Raw genomic sequence first — 16,556 nt, 5'->3', positions numbered from 1 at the left:
CGCGGGAAGAATGGCGGGCTGTCCCTCCGGATGGAAGCCCGTCCATATTAAAAACAGGCCGCGCGATTAATCTCGACGCGAGTCCGCGTCGCGCGGACGGGTTCCCGCGTCTGACACGCGCCGCGTAATATTTCAAAGCTCGTGCGAAATGTGACGAGCGCGGAGGTGCCAGCGACAGTCTGGCGACATGGGGCGGCACGGGGCACCGTGTTAAGCCGCGGCACCGACTTCCCATGAATTTTAAATCGTCCGTCAAACGAGCCGAATCGAGCGGACTCGGAGCAGCACGTGCATTAAGCCGGCAAACCGAAGCTAATGAGCGCAATCAAAGGATGAAACTTTGAGCGAACGACTTCCGAACGACGGTGGAATTTCGGTTTTTGTCGGAAAAATATCGGCCACTCGGTCGGTTAATTAATTTCTTTTTATTTGCTTAATTAATCGTCGATGTTCGACATCACGAATATTCTAAAAAATCGAGACGTCTCTTAGGCAACTTTAAGACATCATTAAGATGTCTGCTTCAGGATGCGACATCCCTAATTTTGCATCTTTTGAATGTCTTAAAAACGTCGCAAATTGGACGTCTTGTCAACGACTTAAAACATCCACAATTATACGTTTTTCCTACTTCTTAATAACGTCGCTAATTGGACGTGTTTCCAACTTCTTAATGACGTCCCTATTTGGACGTCTCTTAGCGCCTTAACGACGTCCTTTTAAAACCCGAAATAAGACGTCTTAAAGATCTCCTGTTTAGAGCGTATGGCGTTCAAATGTACGTAAAATGGACGTCTTTAGGACGATGGAAAGCATTATCAAAATAAATCATTTAATCTGGGTTATATATAATATAAAATCGCAAAGCCATTGGATTTTAACGATACTTTGTTGATATGAAAACGAATCCTATCTTTTCCAAGAAATTCCATAATATATGAAATAGTAGTGGTGGTGGTAACAATAGCGTCTTTCATATTTCGGATGATTCAGCATCTGCTTACGGTCTTGTCTTCGAAATCCGTATTTGCGAGTTTCTGATCCTTGGGACGCATCGTAGTTTTATAAAGGAATTCCTGTATCGTGCGATATAAATACACTTCGATACCCTCTCAGCTTCTTTCCTATTCCTGCACGTCGTGTCCGCATCCTCGAATCCTCCCTCGGAATATGTTTTCGTCCGTGCCGCGCCAAGATATACGCGTAACATTTCCTTCGCAGATTTTTAGCACGGCGAAATAGCTTGTTATAAATACAACGGATTCGACAACACGATTCATTCGGGATGTCCTTAAAACATCTTGTAGACGTGTAAAGAATGTTTTGAATTGTAATACGGAACGTTTTCAAGAGGATTCTAGGAGGTTCCTACGATGTTCGTAGGACATAACACCTCTTACTACAGACGTTAAAAGGTCATCTAATATTGAATATTCTTAAGATGTCTTATTATAGACGTCTTAAAGACTACATGATGTTTCTAGGATATATCTTGGACATTCATAGTACATTTAAGACATCTAGAATCCCAAAATCATCTTAAAGACGTCCATAAAATGTTCATGAGACATCCGTCTATGAGATGTTTTAAAGACTATTATTTCAGACGTAAAGAGAACATTTTGGACGTCGTTAAGACGTCCATAAATACATCACAGACATGCTATCTCTGCTACTATGTATACTACCCAATCCACATTATACCGTAGCCTACACTAAATTCCATTTGATTGCAATAAAAATAATATATAATGATATATTAACAAATATATATATATACATGTATTTATTAATAAAGAGTGACCTAATAACCTATAAAATCCCACAAAACATTTTCTCAAAATACCATTACCAAAATCAGCATCACAATTCCACACTATTGCCATACTATCTGCAAAGCAAGGGTTAGAGGATGCTAGCTATCTTACAACTCTCTCCCCCTCCCTCCCTTCTTCAAACCCCTCATCTCGGCCTGAATTGATCCGCGCGTATCGCCAGAACTTCCGCTTACCTTGCCGACCATATCGCTATCGGGGAACACGTTAACGGTCATCGAGGTTCGATTGTTCTCCTCCTGTTCGGGCAACAGATCCTCGTTTTGCCGCCAGAAATAATCGATGTGCGGGATATCGAAACGTGCCGCTATGCTCGCTACAATCCCGTGTGTATGGTGACTGGAGGGGCCGAAGATCGCTGCTACACCTTCCTCGACGAGCTCGCAGGCTGCAACGTTAAGGGTGTCCCCGAGTTCCGCGAGTTACATCGCGTTAACTGTGTAAATGAAGCGCCCTCGAGATTGGCCGAGAAGGGGCGGCCACGTAAGCGGTTGCGTGGGAACGGAGGATAAGGTTGCACGGGGGTCAAGATTGCTACACCGTGATGGGGTCTGATGCGGAAAAACAGTGGCAGAGATGATGTCGTAGGAAATGTTTTAGCTTTCTTAGTTATTTCTATTAAAGTTAATGAATTTTGAGGTTTTATTTATATATTTGCTATTTATATTATTATTATTATTATTTCACTATTTATATTGATATTAGTATTGTTAAACTATCTCTGTTATTATTATTGCACTATTTACATTTATACTGTTATTACTACATTATTTATATTTATATTATCATTATTAGTACACTATTCATATTTATATTATTATTTATGTTAACACCATTGCTACTATACTATTTATACAGCGATTAATGTTTTTATCTCCATTACATTTACATTTAAATAATTAATTCCATCACAATAGAAAATTAATCGCGTCTTAACATTTACTTAAATCATCTCCCTATCTCAATAAAATATCAAAATGACGTAAAATCGATTATACTGCTCTACTTGTCCCTAAAAACCGAGCAACTTTTATTCGAAACATTTTCTCGTGCGAAAAATATTTCACGAGTTATTCGAGGTTATGTCAAGGCTACGATACTCCCTCTGTAGTTCGTATAGATATAGTTGATACCACAGTGGCGTAGCAGCAGCACGCGCCATTCACGGTAGAGCAAAACTGCGACATTTGGAGAGACAGAATACTCTACTGGAAATTCATACGAACCCATCGCGGCGGTCTTGAAGCTGTCGGTGTTAAGCTCCACGTACTTTATGACGGCCTTCAATTCGAATGCGGGCGCCGCGTACTCGAACCCCACTTCGTACACCGCCTTTTCAAACGCAGCCTTATGCTCCTCGTCGCCGCCGTGGAAGATTGCGCCTGACAACAATGAAGGACGTGATATATTATTCGGAGGCCGCATCAAAGATATTTCGAAGCTGTCGCAGAAACTGCCACCGAAACTTTCCCTCTAAACGCGGAGCTCTGGTTGGGACTTCTAATTTCTGGGCTACTAGTCCTGCGCTACGCCAATGCATCCACTTGGAATCAGTAATTTATTATCTATTTCGTCTATATTTATTTAGTTATATTCGTATTTTATGTTTATATTTATTTGTCTATATTTATTTTGTATTTACATTTACCTATTTATATTATATATACACAAAAATAAATATATATGAATATTACAGGAAGATACGTGAGGTAAGTTTAAGCAACTTTTTCCTTTACAGAAATATTCTGCGAGGCGTAGTTATCGAGTTATTGATGAAAAAAAAATTGATCAATGAGAATCGAGTGCGACTGGCCCGTGATGGCCGAGTCAATGAGTCGGCGGAGCCCTGTTACGCCGATTGGCCCAGCCGCATCGCACCAGCTGATCGTGCCTTTCATTGGTCAGTGTTTCAAATATTTTAAGTAGATTACCATATTGAATATTTTAAAGACATTTTAATATTCAATAATCAATATTCTGAGTAGATTACAATATTCAATATTTCATACTTAATAATCGATATTCAATATACTAAATAGATTACAATATTCAATATTACATACCAAATATCTAAATATATATATTAGATCGACCGAATTTCCGTAAACACGTAATACCGTAACAAAGAATTTCTCCGGAACAACTTTCTATATTTCCTGCAACGACGTTGCTGCTGGAATCGTAACTCGCCGTGTCCGCCATTTTTATCGTCGCCGCTTCGCAAAGCAACAACGATATTTCCAGCTGTTTGTAATGCCGTTTTCGCGACGTCCCGGCCGGCGTTATTCAAATTGAAAATATTTTACGAGTGCCCATATAAATCGCGATGGATCCGACAGGATCTATCGGACTCATAAAGAAGCGAATCATCCGAGATCGGTCACACGGCAGCAGCGCCGCCATGTTGGAGCTATCATGAAGGGCGGTATTATTTGCACAGCAACGTTTTCATTTCCGGCGAGGATTTCACGACGATCATTGGCGGAACCACTTCGCCCTGCGCCACAAAGGTCGCAAGAAAAGAAAGGTGAGGAACGATTTAACAAAAATTATCACGAGCTGTTCATACGGAGGGGGTTTTAGGTGCAAAGGAAACTCGAAGATGTTCTACAAGGGATGTCTTAAAGATGGATTAAAGATGTTCTATAATATAGGTCTTAGAGACGCCTTAAAGATGTCCTATAATAGATTTGTAGAAGACGATTTAAAGATGTCTCAAAACAAACGTTTCAAAAACGGTTTAAAGTCTAAATTGCTTAGAATTGGCTTACAGACGGCGTAAAATCTGTTTAAATATGTCACGTAAAATATAATCACGTTAAATATGTCTTCAAGACATCTTAGAGACGGCTTATAAACGGCTTAAATACATCACATAACAGATGTTTTAAAGACGGCTTCAGACAATTTGAACACAACTTAAAAGCGACTTAAGGGCGACTTAAAGACGTCCCTTAATAGACCACTTAAAAAAGAGGTCTTAAAGTGGGCTTAAGGTTGGCTTCAGGACTCCCCATATTACATGTCCTAAAGATGTCTTAATGACGTCTTAAATACGGCTTAAAGACGTCCCGAAACATGTATCCTGCAAAACAGATATTCTGTAACAAATGTCTTAATGACGGCTTATAGACAACTTAAAGTCGACTTAAAGACGACTTGAAGACGGCTGAAAGACGTTCCAAAACAGACATCCTATAACAAAGGTCTTAATGACGGCTTAAAGACGAAACTTATAAACATTTAAAAATTACTATAGTACAGTAAAAAGAAATGTACAGCTTTGCATCTGCAGAACGATTTGGATCTCTCGAACAGTTAATTGGAAACAGTGCCTTATCTCTCCGTTTCAAAGAAAGTTTATCCCCTCCCCTCTCTCTCTCTCTCTCTCTCTCTCCCACTCTTCGCTGTCCCTCAGGGACAGATTGATACACACCGTTAGGGAGCCAGTGGTGAAACAGTGGCTGCACCATCGCGGACTATTATTGATTTCACAGTCCGGAGCCATTACCGTCAACGTAATCCGGCCGTAGGCGTCGAAGCACGACAGCTGACGGTGGATTACGGGCCAATGTCTAAGTATCGATATGAAATACGATATGGAGCAGCCCGCCAGTCAGTCAAGTTCGACCGGCGATCAGCCGGCCCCAAGGATGTTGCCTGAATGATCAAAATTATCTCTCTGACTGACGTCACGATCGTGTTATAAGGCCACCACGTCGGATGTACGATCCCTGTGTCAAAATAATTCATTAAACATCCCTTTAATTATGCATAGTGTCGACGACGCGTCCCGACCTCTATCCATGGGTGTATCCTGACGGTTTCAATTGAACGGAACGCGCGTCGCGTGCCGTTTTGCTCGAATTCGTTGAATCGTCGTTGAAGCCAGGATAGAGTTCACTAAATAAGGAAGGTAATAGAGGTAGGGCGTGATGTGATGGGTGTGGAAATGTGTATATTTTTAGTGAAAAAGAAAGTATCATGAGATGATGGAATTAATAGTTGTTTGAATATATGTAGGGCAATGATAGGGAGCCGGAACTGATGTTTAATGTTTGATATTTCGATGGTAATTGATGCTACTATTTAATATTTCAATGATAATTAATGTTAGTGTTTAATATTTCAGTGCTAGCTAATATTAATGTTTAATATTTTAGTAGTAGTCAATATTTGTATTTCAAAATTCAATAGTAATCAAACTAAAGAGATGTCTCTTATGGGATGTCTTTAAGCCGATTTGGAGTCGTTTTTAAACCGTCTTTAAGCCCTTTTTAAACTGTAATGAAAACGTCTGTCATAGGACAACTTCAAGCCGTCCTTAAACCGTATTTTATACGTCTGCTATGGGACGTATTTAAGCCGTCTTTAAGACGTTTTCTATGGGATGTTTTTAAGCCTCCTTTAAGTGATCTTTAAGTCGTCTCTACAAATTCTGTTACTTCACGTCTTTAAACCGTCTTCAAGTCTCCATTACGTGACGAAATTAAGTCGTCCTTAATATAATTTTATCATACAATAAATATTTATCTTCTATCCGACTTTTATCTATTATTAATAAGAAATAAATACTGCTATCCACGTAGTTACGAATGAAGTCGTAGTGCAAGAGGTTAAAGCAGACTTGACAAAGTGTCTCGGCTGCTATGTGAACACTGTGAACTCGGTGCCACGCGTACTTTATCATGATTTTCGGGTTAGTTAGGGCAACCAGGATGGATCCTAATGTCGTTCACATTACACCGAGGAAAGGAGAGCCGCGTTCGATAAATCCAGATTTTCCTAAAACCCCCACTGTCAACGAAACGTTCCATTTTTCCGGCTATGATAGAAACCCTGCAAAAAGAAGTCAGTTTGCAACATTGTCAGAACTGGCATTAATTTTGCTGTAGGTTCTTTACGATGCATTAGGCGCTCTTATCATTTTTATTATTTATTTAATATTTATTCGCAAAGTAGTAAGTGAAATTAATTTAAATAAATTGTAAAATAACGTTAAGAATTCTAAAATTATATTTATATCGAGTCTGGTGTGGAAACAATTTTTTTACTGGACAGTGCCATTATTAATAACAGCCATATTATTTTTCCTGGGAGTATAAATTTCGTACTGTGAGTTATACTGATTGAACCTTGACATGGCCAATTTTTAATAAAGAAGAAATATATTTAAACATTTAACATACAACGTAATACTGACATAACCTATATATAATAACGAAGAAATATATTTAAACATTGCACATATCTCTCGACGATTTCATTAGTAGAAAGAACGACAGCTATTACACCGTTCAGGAACGTATATATGTACCCTCGGTGCCCGGCCCAATAAACTCGTCGTACGGCTCTTTCGAAAATAATTTCCCATGATTTACGGTGGCCAGCGTTTCATAGTAAATTGAATTTCGAGCGGAGTCTATCCTAGCAGAAAAATGGTACCGCTACGAGGAACCATTTTTTACGGATTCGCATTAAATGGTACGCGTGCTCGATGGCTCCGGGTACCACTCGGACGAGCGTATCGTTCATCGATCGATCATTCCCTTTTTTACTTGGTTCTTTTAACCCTTTATTTCTACGGCTGTTTTTAACTCTTTGTGGACGAGTGCCGACTCCCGGTCGCCATGGCGTTTTGCGTGGCACAGATATTTTATGTGTATAAATTATAAATTATATATGAATCTTTACGATCGTATGTAAATGTATATAATTGTATATCATTGTATATAATTAGTATATAACTGTACATGATTGTATACAATTGTATATATTTGTAAATAATTGTACATGAATGTATATGATTGTATGCGATTGTATTTATTCGTAAATAATTGTAATACGATTGTATATATTCGTATATAATTGTATATAATTGTATATCATTGTATACGATTGTATATATCTGTAAATAATTGTATATAATTGTACATGACTTTACATATTTGTAAATAGTTGTATATGATTGTACATGTTTATAAATAATTGAATATGATTATATATAATTGTATATAATTGTACATTACAAATAATGCAGGATAAATAATAATAAATAATACATTAGACGCTGTGACTTCATTCGGTTTCAATCGCATTGTTTCGTCCAGCGTCATCGTTAATTGATTTCTATTTGGATCAATCGCACAATTGCACGGAAAAAGGCAAAGACTTCCCCGAATCCGATAAATAATTCTTGGACATTGTTAATAATTCGCGGTCTTGCTGCTTTATGACGGTATTAAATTTCAATCGCATTCTCTTCTATACAAAGAAAGACAGAGAAAGGAAGAGAAAGAGAAAGGGAGAGAGAGGGGGTGAGAGTCAGTTACAGGCAAGTTTTACGACGTCCGAGTGTGTCCTCTTTCAGTTCTAGGTACGTAAGCCTCCCACGTGACAGGAATTAAACAGGAACTAGGAAGATTGTCTCACGTTCCTTACGAGCGTCGTTCCTTTCTCGTCGACGCCAACGCGCGACACGCGACGATCGAACAAATTCGAAATGAATGAGAGACTATTAAGCTTGATTCATGACGCAATAGTCCGCTGACGGAGGCGGTCGTTACGTCATCGAATAACGACGATCGAGAAACCCTTGATTGACAAGTGAATTGGATACCTTTTTCTGAATATTGTGAATATTGGATATTCGTATGGTATTAAGCTTGTTTTAAGCTTTTTATTATGTTAAATTGTTTATTTTTTGGCTTTTATTTTGATATATTCTGTTGTTAATGTTGAATGACGTATACGTGCGATCATACGTTAAATAAAAGGGGCATGATATCCATTATAATCTTGATACTGTGATGTTATGATGATGGATTAAATGGGATGATATTAATATTGTAATATTGTAATAATGTTATTGTAATATTATATTATAATATTACATTTAATATTATTTTAATATTATTTCAAACATTTTAATATTATTTCAAGCACTGTAATATCAATATTATGATATTATAATAATGTTATTATTAGTATAACATTAATATTATAATATTATAACTGTCGAGGCCCGCTCGACGGTTTATGGCGGTGACCGCGCGCTCGGGACGGTCGAAATTGGCTACGGTGTGGGCCTGTCACCCGCGCTTTCAGAAAATAGTATTTTCGGCCGGTCTCGAGGCGCATCGCTCATCGGAAGTGTTTTACCACTCTCACCGGCCATAAATCTATGGGCCTCGGCAAGGGACTTCGGAGAGTCGCGAAAGTTGGACACGGATTGCAACGCACATGTTGGGGACTTCCGGAGGCCCGCATCTCGGAACGGGACTCTTCTGGAAGCGTTCGCGGCACCCCCTCCTCGGTCCCAAGCGTTGTCCGAGGGAAAGTTTAGCTCCCTTGTCAAGACCTTGCGGATTGGGCGACTCTCCCCTGTACCCACCCCCTAGCTAAGATGGTAGGGAGGCCCGCGGACTATATCAAGGGTAGAAGTCCGGGCCTCGTCTAGATACCTTGTGAATTGCTCGGAGACGTACGTCAATTTGTTGGTGGCGTACCCGTCTCTTTATAGATAGATACATAGATACCTTGTGATTCGGTCGGAGACGTACGTCAATTTGTTGGTGGCGTACTCGTCTCTTTATAGTTAGATAGTTAGTCGTTGCACAGATAGATACTTGTGATTCGGTCGGAGACGTACGTCAATTTGTTGGTGGCGTACCCGTCTCTTTATAGTTCAAGTTTTGTTATACTCCCTATACGCCAATTTGTTGGTGGCGCACTGGGTCATTGTTATCGAAATACAGTTGTTAATACCAAACTTGTTCTATTTGTTTTCCTCCTGCTAGGGGAGGTGGTCCTTCGAGTTTGTTAAATATTATCGTTGGTCGGCACAGGTCGTGCAAGTTTCGCACACTGCTCGAATAATCGAAAGATTAACCACGAGCCCCGTACAATAACAATATTTTATATCACCATAATATTAATATTGTTGCGAAGGCTTCGGCCTCGCCTCGCCGGTGAACTCATCCTTTAACAACTTTATTTACACTTTACACAAAATACACTTCTTATTTAAAAATATTATAGTATTATTTTGATGTCTTCTCCCTTCGACAGCTCGAGAGAATCTCGCGTCTCTCTTCTCGTTAAACAACCTCGTTGGCCGGGAATCACAATATCGATCCGACGGCCTTCTCTCGATCTTCACAATCGACAGCTTCCAACGTAACAATATTATAATATTGTAAAACATTATAATATCACAATAAAATTTTAAGTATAATAACATTATAAGAATATTTTAAATACTGCAATACTACTATTATAATATTTCACATATTCACTGCATTCCAATAATATTCTGAATTACGTAACAAAAATATTATAATATTACAATAGCCTTTTAAATACTGTAATATCAATATTACAACAACATTTTAAACTATCTCATCATTATTAAAATATCGCGAGAATATCACAAAATTAATTCTGATAAATAATTAAACTGTTCAAGCTAATTATAAAATAACACACAAAGGGAAAATTCAACGTAATTTCAGTTAACTAATTTCCAAGCATGTTAAATAAAACTAAAGCCCAAGCAACGTTCACCCCGCAGAATTAATGCAAAGTTAAACACTAATTTGAATAGGAGACAGACCTGGTCTAAATTAGGGAAAACATAATCTCGTGAGATTACAGCTGCCAAACACACTCCTGTTTAACAGAGATCTCGAAAATATTTGTCCGCGATGCTTACGTAATTATCTCTCGTTTAGTTCTTTAGAGCGAATTGCGGCGGCCACCTTCGCCGACCTCGTAAATGCGGCACGTCGTCGCTGAAATCGCTTTCGCTGCTACCAAACACGGGCACGAAAATACTAAATGCTGGTAAACGCTTGTGTCGCTACATCAAAGGAAAATATTCGTTCGCGTTTGTCTGTATGACCGTGATGCGCGCAGATGGAGCCATTGAATATTCAAACGTCCTAATCGAATGCGTTGGCCCGTGCTCGCTTGTGTCCGTCTGTGATCGCTCGGATGTTAACATGGTCCATCGTTATTATATAGAATATTACTTACATTATTACATCGTTCGTACGCAACTCGTTCTCGAATCGAAACTGTCGCAGAATTGTTTTGTTGAAATAATTATGTTAGCCTGTTATTCTTAATAATTGTTTTACGGTGAACGGAACGAGTTGTAACTCGTATATAACATTCATTGATTGTATAAATAACATTTATTAATTCCACATATAAAATAAATTGAATGATTATTAAAATTAATTAGCTGATTGTAAAAATCAGATCCTTTGCTTGACATCCAGCTTGACATCCTTTTAACGACTACAATAAGACGTCTTTTTAAAGGGCAAGAATCCTAGCGTAGCGTAGTGTAGTGTTGCGCAGTGTAGCGTAGTGTAGCGTAGCGTAGTGTAGTGTAGCGTAGTGCAGTGTAGTGTGGTGTAGTGTAGTGTACTGTAGTGTAGTGTAGTGTAGTATTGTATTGTATATTACGTAGAATATGATATATTATAATTTTATACATTACATAGCATATTGCATAGTATACTATTATACAGGGTGTATCAAAATTATACATACTCCGGGAAATGAGGGGTTCCTGAGGCCATTTCCAGTAACCTTTTCCTTTGCTGAAATGCAATCCGCGGCTTTGTTAACGAGTTATTAATGAAAAACAGTAGCGTATGAGAGACAAGCGCGCGAGGATTCAACCTGCTGCTACGCGCGCGAGCTAACGGACTGAAGCCTATCTCACTCGAGGGCGCCACAGCTTTGAGCCACGTTCGAAATAACGAACAAGGATTTTGAGAATTTTCTATTAATTTCAAAAATTGCGCAAACATTATTAATGGAAAACTTTCCCATTCACTTGTAATTGTTGTAATCCCAAAGATTGTAATCCACGTATGTAAAATGACACAGATCACACTAACGTTCACTACAATACTTTAATTAATAATAATAGTATTAATATTATCATTCTCACTTGAAAATAGTATTAAGAGTTTCTAAAACGTTATAAAAAGTAAATAATAACCAATAAAATAACATTAGTATTACAGTATATTATAGTATTATTATTTTATGAATAGTTTAATCAATGATAATATTACTAATAACATTAATAATATTATTATAACACTACTATAATATTACTAAACCAATCATAAGACAACAATAAAATCGCTGCGTCCAGCATTCGAAAATGAAAATAAAATGAAAACTCTTCATTATCGACGCGAAAAACTGATGTTGCACCGTAAAAGAAGCAGCGAACACCGATCGTCGATTATTTCGAGCGTTTGAACGACGCCCAAGAATTTTCCTCACGGTCACACGCGATACCCATCGCGTCGCATTCCCATAAGGTCGCCGGCGAATCGCGTCGCAGACATCGATTAGCTCGAACCTTATTCGATTTGAAAGTCGCGTGACGCGGCAATCCCGGCGGAATAATATTGTCTCGCGGATAAAGAAACAGCGGGACCTGTGTCAACGGTGACACCGAAAATTCTGCGAAAGCCGCGTTTACACAACGTATCGGTGGGGCCACAGCCGGATGGAAAAACCGCGGGATTCAATTTCACGGTTCAACGTCCTTCGATCACTCCGCTATCTATTTACCGTGCAGCCGGGCTTGGGCTATTCCGTCCGGGAATATCTCGCTTAATTAACGCGGACAGCGAACACGCGAAAAAATGAAAAGTCTCCGCGGAATGTTTAATTACTCGACAACAGTTTGATGAAGTCGCCGGAGAATCTTGATCGCTACGGGCCGAAGAAATCACCGTGCGAAGCGCAGCCGGAATATTCGGTCCTATACTTTTACGCTGTTCGTGCAACCATGCCGTGGATTAAAAATGAAAACGTGGCTCCATGGTGCAGCGAAATGTGAGATATTTGATCGACGGAGTTTTATAAACTCTTCTGGTCAATTTTTCACGAGGTTAAAAAGCATTGTTTATATCATTGCCCTCATTTATGTGGGAAATGTTTATGGAAATGGGTTCTTGGGGTCGTTTCGAGCAACATTTTCCTTTGTAAAAATGTTCTGCGAGGCGTTATTTACGAGTTATACAGGAAAAACGGTGGGGAACGCGGTACATTACCGCGTTTTGAGGAAAATGGGGATTGTGCGAGTGCTTGTACGACAGTTTTTCTTTAATATCTCGGCAACTAAGCCGATTATCTTGAAATGGGAAAGGGAAAAGTTGTTTAGAATGTTGCTTTTTATAACATATTTCAATGTCATTGAAATTGAAAAACTTTTGACAATTTGGCAAAATGCACGGTTATGTTTAATAATAAACTAATTATTTATTGGGGTTTTAAATCGTTTGTTCAATTTGTGAATGGAACGTTAGAACAGGGATATATGCGTTGTTTAGATTTTCGTCACAAGGTCAAAGTAAAAAATCGAGAAGCCATTATTTTTGAATTCTGTATCGTGGTGAAAAACTGCAATTTTGTAAGTTTTCTAGCCATCTTTAACAACCTAATCCCCCTAACGTCTTATCGAACTTGTTTATATAAAGTTATAAAAACGTTATACAACTTTCATACACTATATATAGACTAGGTATCACGAAAGATAATTAAATTTAAATATATCAAACAGTGTTTTAATGTCCCTATCATCACAAATTGAACAAGTGATTTTAAAATCTAATGAATAATTATATTAATCCTTTCGTCACGCCAATTATAGTCGACATATAAAACTGTATAGATATAATATACACAATATAATAGAATGCAATAGAATGCAATAGAATGCAATAGAATAAAATATATTAAAATACAATACAAAACAATGCAATAAAATGATTTTATTTTATTCTCTTTCTATTTCTATTCTATTTCTATTCCAAAGTAGTCGGCTCTTGTTCAATCAATATTTTCCTTGAAAAGCGGTAACTGTTTTTCATCGATTTTCATTAATAACTCGTGAACGACGCCTTGTAGAACATTTTCGCAAAGGAAAAAGTTGTTCCAAACAATCCCAAGAATTAATTTTTTATAAACGTTTCCCATATTATAAAAACCTTTATCATAACCTTGCCACATTCAAAATTATACCGTACTTTATTTATTACACCAGGTCAACTACTGTAACTTCTTCGCAACAGTACACAACAGGATTCACGAGAAGGAATAAAAATTGATCGCCACAACAGTACCATTAACTCTCCATAAAACCGTCCAGCCTCGTTGAAAATATGTACACCGGCCAAACAGCCTATCGAAATCGGGACATCGCCGACAGCTTTAATCTCGAAGAAGCGAAATTAAAGCGAAGCTGCCGGCGCAAGGATCGCGATACCTGTTGAACACGTCGCGCGTGCGGCGCGCGACAGGTGCATCCGTCGGGGCTCGTCGTCGATTTGCCGGCCGAATATACGCGTCACGTTCCAGGCATCGATTTTCCATATCACTCGCCGTTGACCCGGACCTTTTTTCCTCGCGCAATGGCAAATGAAAGTTTCGCCGTGGCGAAGACAAAGCGGGGAGATCGATCACGCGCGGCGCCGATCTGTAAACGGTGTCCCAGCGAATGGAAAAGTTTCGGCCGGGATTCTTTTGCTCGACCAACTTGGACAACGACCGGAAGGGAGCCATGCCTGCACGGGATCCTGTCGATCCTTCCGGAAGGAACGCTGCAGCGTTTAAGGGCGTTTAACACTTTTCCCAAACACACGGGAGTCCGATCAAACGTACGCGACTCGGGAACTTTCTAACCTGCTCAACACTAAGACGTCCGGTGGCTCCACGTTGGTGCCATGCAAAAACTATCGGGTAAGTGCCGGTGGCTGTCTTGTGGTATTCAAAACTGTAGAAGGAAAGTTAATTGTATTGCGTGTTCTGTTTAACTAACAGTAAATTACAGACTTAGTAATTTTGTGTTTTCATAGAAACCCTTCGTGTGTGGACATCTTGTCCACAAGAAATGAAATGATGTAAGTCGGTTCCACCAGCGCGACACGAAAAAAATCTAGATTAGACGTGCGGACGGCATAGTGTTAATAAGTTAATAAACACGACGCTAAACTAAATTTCTGAGGAGACGACCACATAGGCTGCACGCTGTTTGCAAATAATCACTGGGGGTTTTGAAGACCTCCATATTAGGTTTGAACGTCTTACGTCATAAAATGGACATTGTAATTTGCAGTATAGAACGTTTCTAGGACGTATCTAAGTTATTCGTTAATGACGTCTCGAATGTCGTAGAACAGACGTCTGTGAAACGTCCTAAACACGTCCATTTTCGGTCTGAACCTCTTATACCATAAAATAGACGTTCTGATTTGTAACATAGGACATTTCTGGGACATTCGTAGAACATTTGACTCGTTTTAAAAACGTTTTGACGACGTCCCAAAATTGATCGCCGGTCTGGCATTTGAAAGAAAACGTCTTACATCACTAAAATGGACGTAAAATAGATATATCTATGTCGTCTAATATCATTAAAATGGACGTTATTTTTATTACGTTAAAAAGACTTCCAATTTGGGAAGATGTTAAGACATTTTAAGTTCGGCAGGACGTTTCCAGGAAGTTTATAACACATTCGAGACGTCTTTAAGACGTTTAGAAAACGTCAAGATATATAATACAGTTTCTAAGACGTTTGTTGTACATTCTAGATATCTTATTAAGTCTAAAGAACGTCTTCATTTGCACTCCTAGATGTTGCTATCTAGTATCTTACGTAAAATATTAGAGGCGTCTTGACGATGTCCCAAATTGGTCGTCATTCTGATGTCTGAAAGAAGAAGTCTTACATCCCTAAAATAGGATATGGTATAATGGGATATTGCTTGTTTGAAATGACTGGTTTTGCAATTTTAATTGTAAATTTCTACTGCATGTAACATTTTCTTTCGGTAATAATATCATGACTTTTATAGCCATAATTAAAGAATCAGTTTTATAAACTTTATATTATTTTATATGTATTCGTAACAAATATATTTATTGTTATTGGCACTTGTACCAATTACCAGTCAAAATGAACTAGTATTCTATGTGTTATTATACTGGTATTCTATTAGTTAGATTATTCTATTACTTCTTATTATTATTACTGGTATTCTATGTATTTCTATGTGTTGAAATGACATTGGGGTAGCAACAACAATTGATAAGTACTGCAACGTTTTTTTGGGACAGGATGTACGATTCCGGGAAAATCATGATTCTGATGCAATAGGTAGCGGCACTTGGAATTGTATATGTACTTAGTTTTTTGGGCCGCATATAAGGTCCTCCTTAGGTCACGGATGCTTGGCTATCTGTAAATACGAACTCGAGGTTCGGTGTTTCTACAAACAATTAAGCGTTTGATTAATTGATAATGTCGATAAATCTATTTTTGTATTACAATTAATATTACTCAACTTTTTTGTTATTTCTTAAAAGCAAATAAAGACTGGAAAAACCACTAAGCATTTTTTCTAAAGACCAGTCACTTTGGCTGGTCTTGGTAGAAATAGGTATACTTAAATTGCTGGTAAATCTAGTGTTAATAAAATATTAAATCGTAAAGCGATTCACGCATGATTTCCTAGCAGTAACTAAAGAACTCCGTTAAAAATTCCAAGGACTTGCAAATTCTATTGCAAATAGAATATAAATGTTCCGATCGCCGAATGTTTTTGTAAAACATCCATAAGACGTTTGTAAAACGTCCATACACATAAAGATATGAATGACGTTCGAAAAGACATCTTGGTC

The 16,556-nt window shown here is 38.3% G+C and overlaps 1 protein-coding gene across 1 annotated transcript in view; it reads right to left on the bottom strand.

Annotated features, from left to right (window-relative positions):
• The window catches only part of LOC144479045 (glutamate receptor ionotropic, kainate 2), a 68,224-nt gene that overhangs the window by 19,746 nt on the left and 31,922 nt on the right, over positions 1-16,556 (bottom strand). The window contains exons 3-4 of the mRNA XM_078197525.1: positions 3,062-3,217; positions 2,012-2,223 (exon numbers count right to left, since the gene is read on the bottom strand). Of these exons, the coding sequence (XP_078053651.1) occupies positions 2,012-2,223; positions 3,062-3,217 (368 nt within the window). The remainder of the gene's footprint in view (positions 1-2,011; positions 2,224-3,061; positions 3,218-16,556) is intronic.

The sequence above is a fragment of the Augochlora pura genome, chromosome 3, assembly GCF_028453695.1.
Source record: "Augochlora pura isolate Apur16 chromosome 3, APUR_v2.2.1, whole genome shotgun sequence".
Classification (NCBI taxonomy): domain Eukaryota; kingdom Metazoa; phylum Arthropoda; class Insecta; order Hymenoptera; family Halictidae; genus Augochlora; species Augochlora pura.
This window is presented reverse-complemented; position numbering and strand designations above follow the sequence as displayed.